The sequence below is a fragment of the Pongo pygmaeus genome, chromosome 19 (genome assembly GCF_028885625.2).
Source record: "Pongo pygmaeus isolate AG05252 chromosome 19, NHGRI_mPonPyg2-v2.0_pri, whole genome shotgun sequence".
Classification (NCBI taxonomy): Eukaryota; Metazoa; Chordata; class Mammalia; order Primates; family Hominidae; genus Pongo; species Pongo pygmaeus.
The window spans coordinates 45,581,822-45,598,697 of NC_072392.2; the positions used below are offsets into that span (position 1 = coordinate 45,581,822).

At 40.1% G+C, this 16,876-nt stretch overlaps 1 protein-coding gene and 1 non-coding gene across 3 annotated transcripts in view; both read left to right on the forward strand.

Annotated features, from left to right (window-relative positions):
* The window catches only part of TAOK1 (TAO kinase 1), a 162,483-nt gene extending 152,903 nt beyond the window's left edge, over nucleotides 1-9,580 (forward strand). For both annotated transcript variants that reach the window (XM_063656104.1, XM_063656105.1), the window contains exon 20: nucleotides 221-9,580. In XM_063656104.1, the coding sequence (XP_063512174.1) occupies nucleotides 221-682 (462 nt within the window). In that variant the 3' untranslated portion in view covers nucleotides 683-9,580. The remainder of the gene's footprint in view (nucleotides 1-220) is intronic.
* On the forward strand, nucleotides 1,285-1,471 carry LOC129018571 (U2 spliceosomal RNA). Its single transcript, XR_008495378.1, has one exon. It is a non-coding gene; the product is annotated as a U2 spliceosomal RNA (small nuclear RNA).
* Nucleotides 9,581-16,876: the final 7,296 nt, after the last annotated feature.

The following is a 16,876-nucleotide window of genomic DNA, read 5'->3' on the forward strand; positions in this document are numbered from 1 at the left end:
ATGTAAAAAAGTCTGCAGTTGTGCCCCCAAATATATAAAAACTTTAAAGATTTTTTAATAAATTAAAGGGAAAAAATTTAAATAAAATTTGAAACTCATGGACAAATGTACATCCGTAAAATAGCCACTTCAAAGCTGAATAATTATTGCTTCCTTTATTTATAGACTTAAAAATAATAAATTGGCTTTCATTTTTCTTTCTTTGTCTAATCTCCAACAGATTGAAGAAGAGATGTTGGCTTTGCAGAATGAGCGCACAGAACGAATACGAAGCCTGTTGGAACGTCAAGCCAGAGAGATTGAAGCTTTTGACTCTGAAAGCATGAGACTAGGTTTTAGTAATATGGTCCTTTCTAATCTCTCCCCTGAGGCATTCAGCCACAGCTACCCGGGAGCTTCTGGTTGGTCACACAACCCTACTGGGGGTCCAGGACCTCACTGGGGTCATCCCATGGGTGGCCCACCACAAGCTTGGGGCCATCCAATGCAAGGTGGACCCCAGCCATGGGGTCACCCTTCAGGGCCAATGCAAGGGGTACCTCGAGGTAGCAGTATGGGAGTCCGCAATAGCCCCCAGGCTCTGAGGCGGACAGCTTCTGGGGGACGGACGGAGCAGGGCATGAGCAGAAGCACGAGTGTCACTTCACAAATATCCAATGGGTCACACATGTCTTATACATAACTTAATAATTGAGAGTGGCAATTCCGCTGGAGCTGTCTGCCAAAAGAAACTGCCTACAGACATCGCCACAGCAGCCTCCTCACTTGGGTACTACAGTGTGGAAGCTGAGTGCATATGGTATATTTTATTCATTTTTGTAAAGCGTTGTGTTTTGTGTTTACTAATTGGGATGTCATAGTACTTGGCTGCCGGGTTTGTTTGTTTTTGGGGAAATTCTGAAAAGTGGAGTTGATATTAAAAATAAATGTGTATGTGTGTGTATATATATATATACACACACATACACATGTATTATGCATGTGGTGAAAAGAATTGGCTAGATAGGGGATTTTTCTGAACACTGCAAAAATAGAACGTAGCAAAATGGCTTCAGTTATCACTTTTGGGTGTCTGTATCCTAAGAAGTTTCTGAAAAGATCTAAAGCCTTTTTATCCCATATCCCAAATTCTTATGAGCCACTCACAGCAGGCAGCATATGTTGAAATAAGTTATTATTGGTACACACCTGCATCCCCTCACCAATGTATTTATTTGTTATTAAATTGATCTGACTTCTCAGCCTCATTTGGACTAAAAAAAGAAAGCAGAAATCCAGGAACAGATTGCTTCTCGGCCTTTTGGCTAAGATCAAGTGTAGAAATCCATGAACACAAAAGGACTGCATTGACTTTTTCAGAGAGTAGAAAACAACTTAGTTTTTTTTTTTTCCTGAATGCGTCATAGGCTTGTGAGTGATTTTTGTCCATTCAATTGTGCCTTCTTTGTATTACGATAAGATGGGGGTACTTAAGGAGATCACAAGTTGTGTGGGGATTGCATTAACAAACCTGTGAGCCTTCAATGGGGAAGACCAGAAGGGTGAGAGGGGCCCCGAAAGTTCATATGGTGGGTATGTCCCGCAGCAGAGTGAGGAGATGAAGCTTACATGTCCTGACGTTTTGTTGCTTATACTGTGGTATCTCATCCTAGCTAAGCTCTATAATGCCCAAGACCCCAAACAGTACTTTTACTTTGTTTGTACAAAAACAAAGACATATAGCCAATACAAATCAAATGCCAGAGGTATTTGATGCCATATTTGCAAATTGCCATCTATTGAAATTCTCGTCACACTACATAGACATAATTGTTATCTCCTTTTGGCTTATGTGATTTTCTGTTTACAAGTAGAATAGCCAATTATTTAAATGTTTAGTTGCCACAGTGAACCAGGAGTCACTGAGCCAGTGACTTTACCAGCTGCTGACTAATCTTCATCACCACTGTAGATTTTGCTGCATGTGCAGGTCCTCTATTATTAATTGCTGTATTCGTTGCTGCAGTACTTTACAAACTTCTAGTTCGTTGAGACTTAGTGACCATTTGGCATCAAGTTAACATCACACAATAGGAAACACCACTTCACAAGTCTCAAGCCTCAGTGCTAAAGTACTACTGAAAAGGAACTAGGAAGTTTGGCCAATTAAAAAAAAAAGTAAAAGTTAAGTTATAGCGGTCAGGGAATCTCTTGACGAAAGCTAACTCTTTTTTTTCAGGGGGCACATGTTTTGTTTCATTATGTTTTGTTGTACAATGAAGGATGAACCCAATGCTAAAAAATCAGTTATTTTCTTGGTTTTCCATTTCTTGTATAGAAATTGTGTTGGAGGTGGGTAGGAAGCTGTGAGTATGACTTGAAGAAAAATATCCTTTTCAGTGACAAATCAGAGTTTCTTACAAGTTATTGTCCTGCTCCCTTCCAAGTTGTCTTGAAGAATCCTTGCTGCTAACTCTGGATCCTGCTTTTCCTATAGTCAGAGGGCTCCAAGGTAGAACTCTCTAAGTCCCTCTCAATGGCACTCTTTGCCTAGACCAAACTAATGACCAAATAGTAATCAATCTATCACTGTTGAAGTCCTGGTTTTCTCAACCAAATTTTAAGTCTTTCCCAGGTATGTCAGTCGAGTTGCCATGAATCCTCACCTGTAGGAGTTTCTGAGATTCATTTTAAGGAAACTGGAAGAAAATTAATGTTTTAATGTAAATGTTTTTAAAACCAAGATCACCATAGAGTTCACACAAAATTTTAGGCAGTGTTTCAAGAAGCACTCTTATGTGTTCTTTCGGCCCATGCTCCAGGTCACCAGTTTTTAGGTAAACGTGACATGACATGTACTTGTAATATCAGTGAAAGGGGCTTTTAGTCATCTCAGTATCTTTTTTGCATTCAGGTATTATAGCGTTTCCAACAAATTGAGAAATTACCTATTTGGTGTAAAATGATAAGAGCTTTAGAATTTAATAAAATGTCAAAAATATAATTTGATACCCTTAAAAATTATTCATAGATCTGGCTGCTCTGTACTACTGGATGGGTGGAATAGGGAAGCAGATCACTTGTGCATACAAAACTCTTTCAAACCCAAAATATTATTGGTGGTACCTTTTAAAGTCCAATTGTGGACTTAAATTAGTCAAATTGAGAGTTACTGAGTCCATTCATATCTCCAGTAGGGTTTTGTATCTAATGTATTTATTTGGCCACCAGTTTTACATGTAGGTCATGACTATACCTGGATTTTATCTTTAAGTTAACTTTAAAGTATATACAGTTTGCAAAAAATGATTCAAATTAATTGGTTTGTATATGTTTGTGAGATCTAGCTTCTGAGGAATCTCATACATAGTAGGAACCATCATAGAGCAAAGCTTGTAGCAGAAAAATTGGAAAGCTTTTGAGATATCCTAAAAAAAGAGCAAGCACTTTCTGAATCAGTGGGCAAATATCAATATTTGATCAAATTAACACTACCTCCTTCCCAGTGTTGGTGTTCACTCACTATATATGTCTTTAAGAAAATTAAAAGTATGGAAAATTTGTCTAGCATATCAGAAGTTGTAAATGCTATATCTGGTATCCAGAGGCTGGCTGTAAAAAGTTCCTTGGGGTCACTCTATCTCCCATTTTTTTTGGTTAGCATTTTAAAAATGCAAAGCCACATACTTTGAAATACATTATTCCAAATTGAGCTCCCTTCCCTTTGCACATATTTTTTCCTCCCCTTATTGAAGTCAGCTCTAACCCCAAATTCTAGTATCCAAAAGTATTTTTATTTGTATAATGTTATCTGAAAAATGTGTTTATATTATATTTTCAGAGCTGCAATTCTTATTTGCCATTTCAATACCTAGAGATAAAGAGTCTTATATTTGAAGCCGTACACACTGGTGTAATATGCTTAGTACTCTAGGACAAGGATTTGTTGGTAAATGGAACATTTTAGCATAGTCATTATGATTTTTGGTTGCCTAGACATCAGGTAAACATTCAGTACACTAAAGAAACTATCCTGGACACTCCCTCCTGCTTCCACCAATTTTTTTCTCACCCCCTTTTCAAAAGTTGAAAACTCTATGAGTGTCTTTTTGAGACCATAAAGCAGACTTTAGTAACTTTCTATTTCTGTAAGTACTAAATGTCTGGCATTTTAAACTTTTGTAGAATACATTGTGTTGGACACTGGAATAATACTATTTATTTTCACCTGTGAAAAATGACTTCATTGTACTTGAAACACCTCCTTTGCATTTCTCCATTTGTGCCATTCACTAGTGGAAATAAATTGTATTATACCATGATCTACTGGCTTTTTAAAACTGTGTTAAATATGCACATTTTTGGTATAGCTATTATCATTTGTATGTATATATTGTATATACATATGAGTGTCTATATGTGTGTATAGATAGATGGATGGATGTAACTCATACTGTACATTTCCATCAGGGCACTTAAAGTTCTGTTATTTTTGTTTGGTTTTGTTATTTCAGTCCTCAGTTAAGGCAAGAATGCATGTGTTTCTTAAGAATGAGTACTCTGCGTTGATGTTTATGAGAAGGTGGTCATTAGATGCAGTCTTTTCCTTTTTCCTTTTTAATCCCCTCTTAGCACTTGTGTGAGTGGAGAGGACATTAAGTAAAATTTGGAATCATAAGTTGCAGTGCAGTAAAATGGTGCTGGGGAAGGAGCCAGTTAGTGTTTCTGTGAGTTTGTGTTGTGATGCAATAAAAGATAAGTAATGCAGAGAGAAATGAACCATGGAAAGTAAGAACACTGATGGTGATTCCTCTGCAAAGATGATAAAAAAAAAAAAGAACCAGTAAATCACACAATCTTTATGTGCTTTCTATGTGTATTTCTTAGTAGTGATACCATTGATCCTCTTACTTTTTTTACTCCATTAATACTAATAATTATATACTTTGCTGAGGATCAAAACAGCCAAGAAAGGAATTACTGCTAAAGCATCTAAGATTCTCCTAAACTGTAAAATCAACAGGAAATGGCCACTGGGAGAGAAGGACTTGGTATTGGGTGAGGGGCTTTCTCCCTTTACCTGCCTCTTCTTGCTTGCTAATAGTAAGTTCTTTGTGCACCTTCCACCACTTCTGAGCCACTACTATTCAAGTAGAGATTTGCCCCAACACATTAACTTTTTCCTTGGAGATTTATATGGTCCTGCATTTTGTCCTATGCTCACAATGTGAAGTGTCTTCTGTATTCAAATCAAAAAATAATATATTTAAGGTATATAAGTGTGAATCTCCTATAATGATGGAAGAAGAGGTTCTCTTATCTTAGATAGAAAAGAGCCTTCTCCAAGAGCAATGTCAAAACTTGGGCTGTCATCTTTGAGCTGTTTACCAAAATACAGACCATTATTGAAGAAAAACAAATTATCTGTTTTGTTTTCCCCCATCTAACTTGATAGTGCCCCCAACCAGGTTGCAGCATTGCCTTTTAAAAGAGACTCACTCACTCTTAGTTTATAAGAACTGGAAATTTCCCATCCTCAGATTCCTTAAAGGATGAAGAGTTGGCTGTACACTTAGCGGACTTGCCTCTTGTATGCAAGGACTACTGATTGAAGTCTGTTTTGCTGTGTCTGGTTATGTTGTCTGCACTTTTATGAAATCACTACAATAGGTCTGCATTGGAAATGACTATTAATTTGTAAAGAAGTTTTATTAAACACTGTCTAGAAAAAGAAAGTGAAGCTGAGAACTCTTCCTTTATTGTGCATTTATATTTTCTGCTGAATTCTGGTAGTTCCCTTTAAAGTCATGTTGACTAATGTTTTCCTCCTTGTTCGTATTCAGATTTCCAAAATTTTACTCATACAAGGGAAGAGACTCCATTTAGCTTAACAGTAGTCTTTAGATCATAAGAAGTATATAAATTAGTATGCACCTTATCTGCCTGTTGTGGGTTTCTTAAACTTGCACTTCCTACCCACCCAAAGATAGATATCCTTTAAAGAAAATAAAGGCAGAGAATTAAAACTGGGGAGCCATTTACTATGTCACCATCACTGTTAACTGTTTCCCAGCAATCTAAACTTTTTGAAGTTTCAGAGGTGTATTTTTTTTTATATATGTCTGTGTGATTGTATTGTTTTGTTTTTAAATATACAAGGAATTCTTTAAATAGAGAAAAAGGTTAATCCTCACTGAAACACCAGGATGCCCACTGGATATACTAATCTGAACATCTGTAGGTAGTTTGTCATGAAAAAGTGGAGAGAAGATGAGACTTTTGAATGAATGAAAAAGGGTATCTTGATGCCCAGAATTCCCCCCAAAGTACGGGTAATTCAACCTGCACAGTTTTCTTTCACTCAAAGTGTTTAGCACTTGTGAGTGAAAAATCATGTAATTATCTGTAAATATGTAGCTAACAAATTGACCTAGTTTCTGTATTTTTTTGTTTTTGTACTAAAGTTTATAGGTCTGTGCCAGCTAGAGAGAAGTTGCTGTCATTACCAGTTGTGGTCCTAGCATCTAACCCTGAAACCATCCTAGGTGACATTTTTAGAATTAATACTTAAATGTTAAACAGGGGGAAATGAAGCTTAATCATTGGTCAGGTTTGAGATATTTTGCAGTGAAATAATTTTATTTAATATAAATGATCACATGTCCTCAATCATGAATGAGGTAGGGAGCCTCTCTCCCCCAGTGGCCATGTTTACAAAAGTGTGTTTTGTCTATAAAGTGCAAGTGTTTTAATGTTTATGTAAATTATGCAGGTGATAACATGGTTTGGAACTGTTTATTGGGCTCTTTAACTGAATTTTCAAATGAAATGAACTATGCTTATTGCTGGCACATTGATCCCGTTTCTGGAACATTTTTCCTATTTCCAGAGTTACATATGTTCTTTTGTCATTACCCAATTTAACCTCCCTTTCTCTGATATGCCTTGTAGCCAAAGTATTAAAGGCTGATGAACATAGACAAGGGAAATGCATTTCTTAGAAATCCGTGAACCCTGTATGCTTTCAGTACTCGTGTTAATATGTTTCTATGGCAACTCTGAGGTCAGTGGTTTAGAAATGAGATACCAATGTTAATGAAAAGTGTGTGCTCTTTGCTTTTGCATGGCTTGGCTTAGTATCCAAGGTATATTAAGGCCACTTGAAAGCATGAAGACCAGTTATATAGGGAACAGGTTTCTCTCAGTGGCACATTCTGCTTTTTCTGACCCCAAATACATTGCCTGGGCATGAACATTGTTACCGTAAATTGCACATGGTCGTGGACTGAATTAGGTGACTTTAAAGGATGTAACTGCCCAACATTTGCAGATTCTGGGTGGTCTATGTGACCATTTGGCTCATATCCAAAAACCCCGGGGCTATTGGAACCCTTCCAACACTTTTTCCTTTGTCATAGACAAATGTATATATAACTTACCAAGATGTTGGCTGTCCTGGTATATTGCCAGACAGCTCTCTTTTGGTTCCCATTCCAAATGTGCTGCTGTCCTTCTTTGCATTTCACAATATCAAAGAAACCACCACCCTTCTTCCTAACAGCATTTTATGCCTTTTATTCCACATTAAATGGGAATTGTGCCTACTTAGGAGTGCCCCTCCAATTAATTACATGTGTCCAAGAATAATCCAAGCCAGAGACACAGGTGGGAAAACATTTAAAAAAAAAAAAAGAAGTCCTCTTAAGGCCAGTAATTTATCTGAAAAGGTATTTTATCACACCTTGACACCTTATATATGAGCCTATTAGGAGCTGCAGGTGGTTTCATAGGGTAAAATCCAAGAAAAGAGAAGGATGTGTGGGGTTTCTATTAGAAGATAATTTTGTTCTCATTTTACCTGTTCTTTTATGATCCTTCTCTGCTAGAACAGGTTAATTCTCCAAATTTGTTTTGTTTTGTTTGTTTTATTTTTTAGGGAAAATTTTGCAAAAGCAATGGTCGGATGTAAATAACATTTAAAGTATAGTGCACATAACTTCCCCGAACTGTTCCAATCTGATAATTTGTAAATGCTTTAGAGTTTTTTAAATTAACACTTGTGTTGCTAAATCCTATTTATGTAAGTCTGCTAAAGTTTTTTAGCCCACTTAAAACTTAAGACAACCATTTAAATAATGGATGGGTTACTATGAGCAATTTAGCTTTCAGAACCCCCTTGTTTTAGTATATGAAAAAGCCTAATGCGCATTAATGAGGTTGAAGAGACTATGAGAAATATGTATAGTGTATATTTTAAAACAGCTTTGCTTGTATTGTGAAGATTTAAGAACAAACTTGAGATTTTTAACGTAACTATTAACACAGTTTTAACATAAGTTATCCCACTGGGTTTAAGAGCATCTTGAATGTATAATCCTTTTTGTAACCCAGGTTGGTTTCTACTTTTACCAGTCACCCAAACATATTTATGTTTTTAGTTTTATGTACTCATTTCCCTTTGTTTTCCTCAAACAGCATGATTTTTTTGCACATGTAGAAATTTTTTAAAAGAAATAAATTAGTACATCATTTTCTCTGGATTTTCTTCACTTCCCTCTTCCTTTCTACTAACCCCTTCCTTAAAGGCCATATCACTCCATTTGCATTATTTGTGCAAATGCCAGGGTTGGTTTTTATTTTTATTTTTGCTATTTACCTAAAAAAAGAAAATGCTTCAGTCAATTGCTTTTTTACTTAAAAAAAAAAGAAAAGAAAAAAAGCTGTAACCTTATCATTTCTGAGTAGACCATTGAGCGATGAATGCACACCTGTAATAGCCCAGGACCAGCTGTGGTGGCTAAAGGGAATATGTTAATTAAGTAAGAGGTTCTTTTCTAAAAGTGGTATCTGTCTGTTATCCACAATGTATTTCAGTTATTCCCACAAGTCAGGGGTCCAGATAAAATGAGGGTTATCAGCTAACTGATAATGCTATCATTGAGGTTCATCAATGAATTTGTACATTTCTAGTTCCCTTTGGTGAAGGGAAAAATGATGATTTTGCAAGACCTAGATTTTGGCTTGGTTTCTTGCCTCCTTTTTTGGCAGCCTTCATCTTCTCATCTCCCAAACCCCCTGAGCCTGTAGGGTTTTCATAGTGGACAAAGAACTTGTGGTCTTTTAAAACTGGGACTGATACTTTTTTGAGAGAGTATCGTGTCGAAAGTGTGATGTTCTACCACTTTACCAATAACTAATTTTAAATACACATTGTCCTCTCGATTTTTGGACCAAACGCTCACAGTGGAGGCTTATCAAGGGTTGCATTGGGGAAGAAGCCTCTCCCTCTCTGTCAGCACCAGCTGGTAAAGGTGACTGTACAGATGTGCATTTTCCTTTTGGTATAAATGGTCCACAGCACTAACTGGTAAGGCTTATTGTACAGTATATTGTCAGTATTCTTCTGGTTCAGCATACCTTATAGTTCATATATAACCTGTATTAATTGTATAGATTGTGCATTTAAAGCTGTTACCAAGTTGTCAGAACATAAGAGCGAAAACAAGGTCATATGTAATATTTTGTTTGTAAGTATCCTTTGTATCATAGCAAAGGAAATGTTTAAAAAAATCAACTGTAATAAAGTAATTTTAGTACACAGTGTCTGTCCAGTTTTTTTAAGCAATTTTATTCCCATGAAGATAAACTCTCTATTGAGTGACTATTGGATAATTACTGAACCTTAGGCAGTGTACTGAGTGTTGGGGTTACAAAAATGGGATTACCACTCAGGTGGTAAGAGTGTACCATCTGATAAAAGATATAAACCCTCGTCCAGGTGCGGTGGCTCACAGCACTTTGGGAGGCCAAGGTTGGTGGATCACCTGAGGTCAGGAGTTCGAGACCAACCTGGCCAACATGGCGAAACCCTGTCTCTACTAGAAATGCAAAAATTAGCTGGGTGTGGTGGCGCGCGCCTGTAATCCCAGCTACTCAGGAGGCTGAGGCAGGAGAATCACTTGAACCCGGGAGGCGGAGTTTGCAGTGAGCCGAGATCGTGCCACTGCACTCCAGCCTGGGTGACAGAGTGAGACTCTGTCTCAAAAAAAAAAAAAAAAAAAACCCTCTAGTCTAATTGGCTCGCCTTTTGTCTGCCCAGAGTGAAGTGGCCTATTGTGTTCTGGGTGTGAGATTATTCTAGTTGGAATTCTGACTGCTTGATGCAAGTTCTTACGTTTTATTTCTACCTTGTGGTCTGCATAACTACAACTCCGACACACGGAGCCATAAATGTAAGCAGTTCTCTTGGTCTTGTACAAAGCCTCAAAAGGTAGTCTTATCTGGGCTTATCTCCCTAGATTTGAAAAATCGTCACATTTTAGCCCTATGTGGGGGCAGTAAACCGTGGAGTCAAGTCCTGTTTAAAACACTGACTTTTTTTTTTTTTTTTTTTTTTTGTCAGAAGACTAATTCAGAGGGGGAAATAAATGCTCAGGGGCTGGGATTTATGTTTTTTAATTTAAAAAGAAAATAGGGCCGGACGTGATCGCTCAACCTGTAATCCCAGCACTTCGGGAGGCTGAGGCAGGCAGATCACCTGAGGTCAGGAGTTTGAGACTAGCTTGACCAACGTGGTGAAACCCCATCTCTACTAAAAATACATGGTGAAACCCCGTCTCTAATAAAAATACAAAAAATTAGCCGGGCATGGTGGTGGGCGCCTGTAGTCCCAGCTACTTGGGAGGCTGAGGCAGGAGAATGGCGTGAACCCGGGAGGCAGAGCTTGCAGCGAGCCGAGATCGTGCCACTGCACTCCAGCCTGGGCGACAGAGCGAGACTCCGTCTCAAAATTTAAAAATAAGTAAATAAATAAAATAATAATAAAAATACAAAAATTAGCCAGGTGGTGGGTGCCTGTAATCCTAGCTACTAAGGAGGCCTAGGCAGGAGAATTACTTGAACCTGGGAGGCAAAGGTTGCAGTGAGCCAAGATCAGGCCACTTACACTCTAGCCTGGGTGACAGAGTGAGACTCCTTCTCAAAAAAAAAAAAAATAGCTTTTGGGTTTTTTGTTTGTTTTTTGTTTTTGAGGCATCCTCTCTCTGTTACCCAGGCTGGAGTGCAGTGATGTGATCTTGGCTCACAACAACCTCCGCCTCCCAGGTTCAAGTGGTTCTCGTGGCTCAGCCTCTGAAGTAGCTGGGATGACAGGTGTGTGCCACCAAGCCCAGCTAATTTTTGTATTTTTAGTAGAGATGGGGTTTCTTCATCTTGGCCAAGCTGGTTGCCAACTCCTGACCTCAGATGATCCATCTGTCTCGGCCTCCCAAAGTGCTGGGATTACAGGCGTGAGCCACCACACCCAGCCAAGAAAATAGTTTTAAGTATCATTTTTAAAAGTATAATTTAGGTTGTGCCGGGCGCGGTGGCTCACGCCTGTAATCCCAGCACTTTGGGAGGCCGAGGCGGGTGGATCACGAGGTCAAGAGATCGAGACCACGGTGAAACCCCGTCTCTACTAAAAATACAAAAAATCAGCCGGGAGCGGTGGCGGGCGCCTGTAGTCCCAGCTACTCCGGAGGCTGAGGCAGGAGAATGGCGTGAATCCAGGAGGCGGAGCCTGCAGTGAGCCGAGATCGCGCCACTGCACTCCAGCCTGGGTTACAGAGCAGGACTCCGTCTCAAAAAAGAAAAAAAAAAAAAAAAGTATAAAGTATAATTTAGGTTACCTACCATATTGAAAAGAAGACTTAAAGTGGCAGTTTTTTAACTCCTAGAATGTCGATATTTGAACTATTTTGAGATTAACATTTCTATAGTGTTTAATTTGCTTGCCTCAAACAGCTGTGTGGCAGCCAGGTGCAGTGGCTCATGCCTACAATCCTACCACTTTGAGAGGCTGAGATGGAAGGATTGCTTGAGACCAGGAGTTTGAGACCAGCCTGGGCAACATAGTGAGACCCTGTCTACAAAAAAATAATAAAAATATTAGATGAGCATGGTGACACATGCCTGTAGTCCCAGCTACTTGGGAGGCTGAGGTGGGAGGATCGCTTGAGCCTGGAAGGTTGAGGCTGCAGTAAGCCATGATCATACCACTACATTCCAGCCTAGGTGACAGAGCTAGACTTTGGCTTGCAGAGCCAGGATTAGATCCCAGACCTCATCTCCAGTATTTTCAATATACCCACCTGAATTTGGAGTAACTCAATGGGATTAAAAAACAAGATTTCTAGGGCATAAAGGCTCATGCCTATAGTTCCCCCCTACTCAGGAGGTTGAGGTGGGATGATTGCTTGAGCCCAGGATTTTGGGGTCCAGCCTGGGCAACATAAGGAGACTCCGTCTCTAAAAAAAGATTCTTTGTTTTCTCCTCACAATTGGGTTCTTCAAATTACAGTGGGAGGAAAGACTCGAGTTATGCTTAGAATTTAAAATCTATCCTACCTGACTATAAAAGAAATTTGAACATAAAATTAGTCATGGGAGGTCGGGCACGGTGCCTCACGCCTATAATCCTAGCACTTTGGGAGGTCAAGGCAGGCGGATCACTTGTGGTCAGGAGTTTGAGACCAGCCTGGCTAACATAGAGAAACCCTATCTCTACAAAAATACACAAATTAGCTGGGTGTGATTGCACGTGCCTGTAGTCCCAGCTACTCGGGAGGCTGAGGCAGGAGAGTTGCTTGAACCCAGGAGGTGGAGGTTGCAGTGAGCTGAGATCACGCCACTGCACTCCAGCCTGGGCAACAAAGTGAGACTTGGTCTCAAAAAAAAAAAAAAAATTAATCATGATGGTCAACTAGCTTCACAGCCCCTATGCCATCACCTACATCACATTTCGCCAGCTGCAGAATCAGGGTCTTCCTGTATGTGTCCTGGGCAATTAATGACTTTACCTTTTGCTACCCTATTTTCAGATACTTGTTCTTAACGGATACAGGGAGAGAAGGCTGCTGAGGGTGTTAGCTCTGTGCAGGCTGTGCAGTGAAATTTAAAGGGTGCCATTTGTAGATAATGTGCATGGCTCCCCCCATGCAGTTGTGCACCCCAGCAGCTCTGAAGAGAGATTCCCTGAAACCCCCACCTTTTTGTTAAAATCCTTTACATTTTGGAGTCAAAAATGGACATTGTTTAGTATCATCTCAGACAGCGATTAGGAAAAGGCAAATAATGTATGGCAAAAAGAGCACTAATTTGAGTCTGATCTTAGCCCCATCACTAACTATGAGATCTTAAAAGTCACATCCTCTCTGACCTTCATCTATAAGAAATAGAAATGCAGATGGTTTTTGACGAAAATTGATGTGAAACCGATTAGCTGTGACATGGTATCAGTGTGTGTGTACATATATGGGGGTGGGGATGGGGAGAGTTTGTCCTCAACTGGGCAACCCAAACCCAACCTGTGAGGCTCAAAGGTGCTGCTCTTCCAGGCCCTTCCCAACTTTGCAGTGCAATTAATAACTGGAACTTCTTAGCCTTATAAGATGTTGATCAGAGAATAAAGACTGTGATTTGAAAGCAGATGCCCCTTCATCATGGAGGTCTTTGAGCTCTGGTTGAGGAATTAAATAGAGTCTTGGAGAATGGGCTCTGTATGCTATTAAGTATCTCATTATATCCTAACAGACCTTATAAATTAAGGCCTATACACATTCCCAGTCTTTTCATACGGAACAACTCATAAAATAACTTTCTCAGGGTCACTTAAGTCATAGATGAAGTAGAAACTGGAACCCACATCTCCGAACTATTACTTCAGTATCCTATCAACACACAAACACTATTTGCCCACTGAATAATATATTTGTTGTAGGCACCATCAATGATCAGGGAATTGTGCGCCTGCTGGGAAATTATTAGCCCAGAACGGGAGACCTGGTTATTGATTAAACAGAGCTGCTGCTGGTTAGCGTTAGGCCACACGAGGCTAGATCTACAAAAGTGAGGCAACATCCAGTGTGCACTGACGCTCTGCTAAACGCCACAGCAGGCAAGCATGGTTTAGTACACAGAGGACTTCAGAAGACAAACAGCACATATTTGTTTCTGGAGATTTAAAAAATAATAACATTCCAGTGTTACTGGGAGACTGATTTACTATTCAGAGGCAAATAAGTTGGAGAGAAATTTTTTGTTTAACCATACTAAATACTAAGGCAAGGTATTGCATTATTACAAGGTAAGACTGGAGGGACTAGAGACTTACTTTTGATGCATGAGTGTCTTATTTTTTCAATGAAGTATCATTTTACCTTCAAAACTTTAGCTCTGGCCGGGTGTGATGGCTCACTCCTATAATCCCAGCACTTTGGGAGGCCGAGGTGGGCGGATCATGAGGTCAGGAGATCAAGACCACGGTGAGACCCCGTCTCTACTAAAAATACAAAAAATTAGCTGGGCGTGGTGGCGGGCGCCTGTAGTCCCAGCTACTCGGGAGGCTGAGGCAGGATAATGGCGTGAACTTGGGAGGCGGAGCTTGCAGTGAGCCAAGATGGTGCCACTGCACTCCAGCCTGGGTGACAGAGCGAGACTCCGTCTCAAAAAAACAAAAAAAAACAAAAAAAACAAAAAAACCTTTAGCTCCTCTGCGCAATTGCGACTAGAGCATAATCATTGGCTATCTTAAAAATATACTCTGAGGCCAGGTGTGGTGGCTCACACCTATAATCGCAGGCTTTTGGGAGGCCGAGGTGAGAAGATCCCTTGAACCCAGGAGTTCGAGACCAGCCTGAGTAACATAGTAACAAACGCTATCTATACAAAAAATACAAAAATTAGCTAGGCATGGTGGTGTGCACCTGTAGTCCCAGCTACTTAGGAGTCTGAGGTAGGAGGATCACCTGAGCTCGGGAGGTCGAGGCTGCGGTAAGCCATGATCACACCACTGGGCAATCTAGCCTGGGTGACAGAGCAAGAACCTTTCTCTAAACAAAACAAAACACTCTGGGCTGGGAATGGTGGCGCATGCCTGTAGTACCATCGCTTTATGAGGCTGAGGCGGGAGGATTGCTTGAGCTCAGGAGGTTGAGGATGCAGTGAGCCAAGATTGCACCACTGCACTCTAGCCAAGGTGACAGAGCAAGACCTTATCTCAAACAAACAAACAAAAACCACAGACACACACACTCACTCTGGTCACTTCGGCAGGGTTATCTTCATTAAAATATATGTTATCTCTCAACTCCCAGGATCCTAGTCAGGTCTGTGGTTTTCTGATCCTTGAGCCCAGAAACCCACCTTAAGTTGTTACAAACACTAAGATCATTAGCATTATTTATTTTAATTTACATACCTTAGATGAGAAGAAACTGGATATCTGATCTAGATCATCCTTATTTCTTGCCACATGTTCTCTCCATAATATGTGCCAAGGGGCAGTCTAGCTTGAATATCCCACTGATGATGTGGGACTTACTGCTTCCTGAAGCATTCATTTAATTTCTGATTACTTGGACACTCCCTATGTATAACTTCTCAAGCCTTCCTGAATGCACTCTTATCTCTGCAAATTGTGACAATGAGTCAAAGCAATTTCTGGTGTCATCCTTTGTGGCTTGACTGAAGAATCACAAATACTCCTTTTATTGGCATTGTTACCAAGTTCTACCAGAGTGGCCAAGTGTATCTGCTTGTTTAAGCAGGGAGAGGAATTCATGCTAAAATCATCTCTAAAGGAAGATACCTTGGCATTCATTACTAAAGGTGACTGATCGAGAAAGGACCTTGTGGTTTAGGATGGAAGATGAGTACAGAGGAGTTTCTGACTCTAGGTGGTTCTGAGGTTATGTATAAAGCCAAGGTGACACTTCCTTGTTTTGAGACCTTTTCTCTTTCATTTTTTTGAGACAGGGTCTTGCTCTGTTGCCCAGGCTGGAGTGCAGTGGCATGTTTACGGCTCACTGCAGACTTGACTTCCTAGGCTCAAGTGTTTCTCCCACCTCAGTCTCTCTAGTAGCTGGGCCTACAGGCATGCACCACCATACACAGCTAATTTTTGTATTTTTTGTAGAGACAGGTTTTCACCATGTTGCCCAGGCTGGTCTCAAACTCCTGGACTCAAGCGATCCACCCACCTCAGTCTCCCAAAGTGCTAGGATTACAGGTGTGAGCCACCATGCCTGGCCAAGGCCTCCTTCCTTCCTTCCCTCCCTCCCTCCTTCTGTCCTTCCTTCCTTCCCTTCTTTCTTTGTTTTTCTTTTCTTTCTTTCTTTTTTTTTTTCCTTTCTTCTTTCTTTCTTCTTCTTCTTTCTCTTTCTTTCCTTTCTTTTTTTTCTTTTTTTTTGAGACGGAGTTTTGCTCTTCTTGCCCAGGCTGGAGTACAATGGCACGATCTTGGCTCACCGAAACCTCCACCTCCCCAGTTCAAGTGATTCTCCTGCCTCAGCCTCCCAAGTAGCTGGGATTACAGGCATGCGCCACCATACCTTGCTAATTTTGTGTTTTTAGTAGAGACGGGGTTTCTCCATGTTGGTCAGGCTGGTCTGGAACTCCCGACCTCAGGTGATCTGCCCGCCTCGGCCTCGCAAAGTGCTGGGATTACAGGTGTGAGCCACTGCACCCAGCCAAGCCCTATTTTCTATCAGTATCCAAGTCTTAGGATATCGTCACTCAAAACAGAGATGATGTCTTCTCAGAGAATTTAGTGCTGTATTTTTCATACTGTCATCTCCAGCCAAGCCACCCTGGAAATCTATGTATAAATACATAAAATACTAAATTATGAGAATTAAGTTATAGCTTAGCACAATCTTGATATCAGAGATCAGAACTTAGAACTCACAGAAACTTTCAGAAGCAGGTGTCTGCTTTCTGCATTCTGATCCATGGCTAGAGACAGAGGATTCAATTGCCGCTTCTGAATTAATGCCTCCCTTTAGTCATTGGCTTTTTGTTTTTGTTTTATTGTTTTCATTATTATTTTGAGACAGGGTCTTGCTCTGTTGCCCAGGAT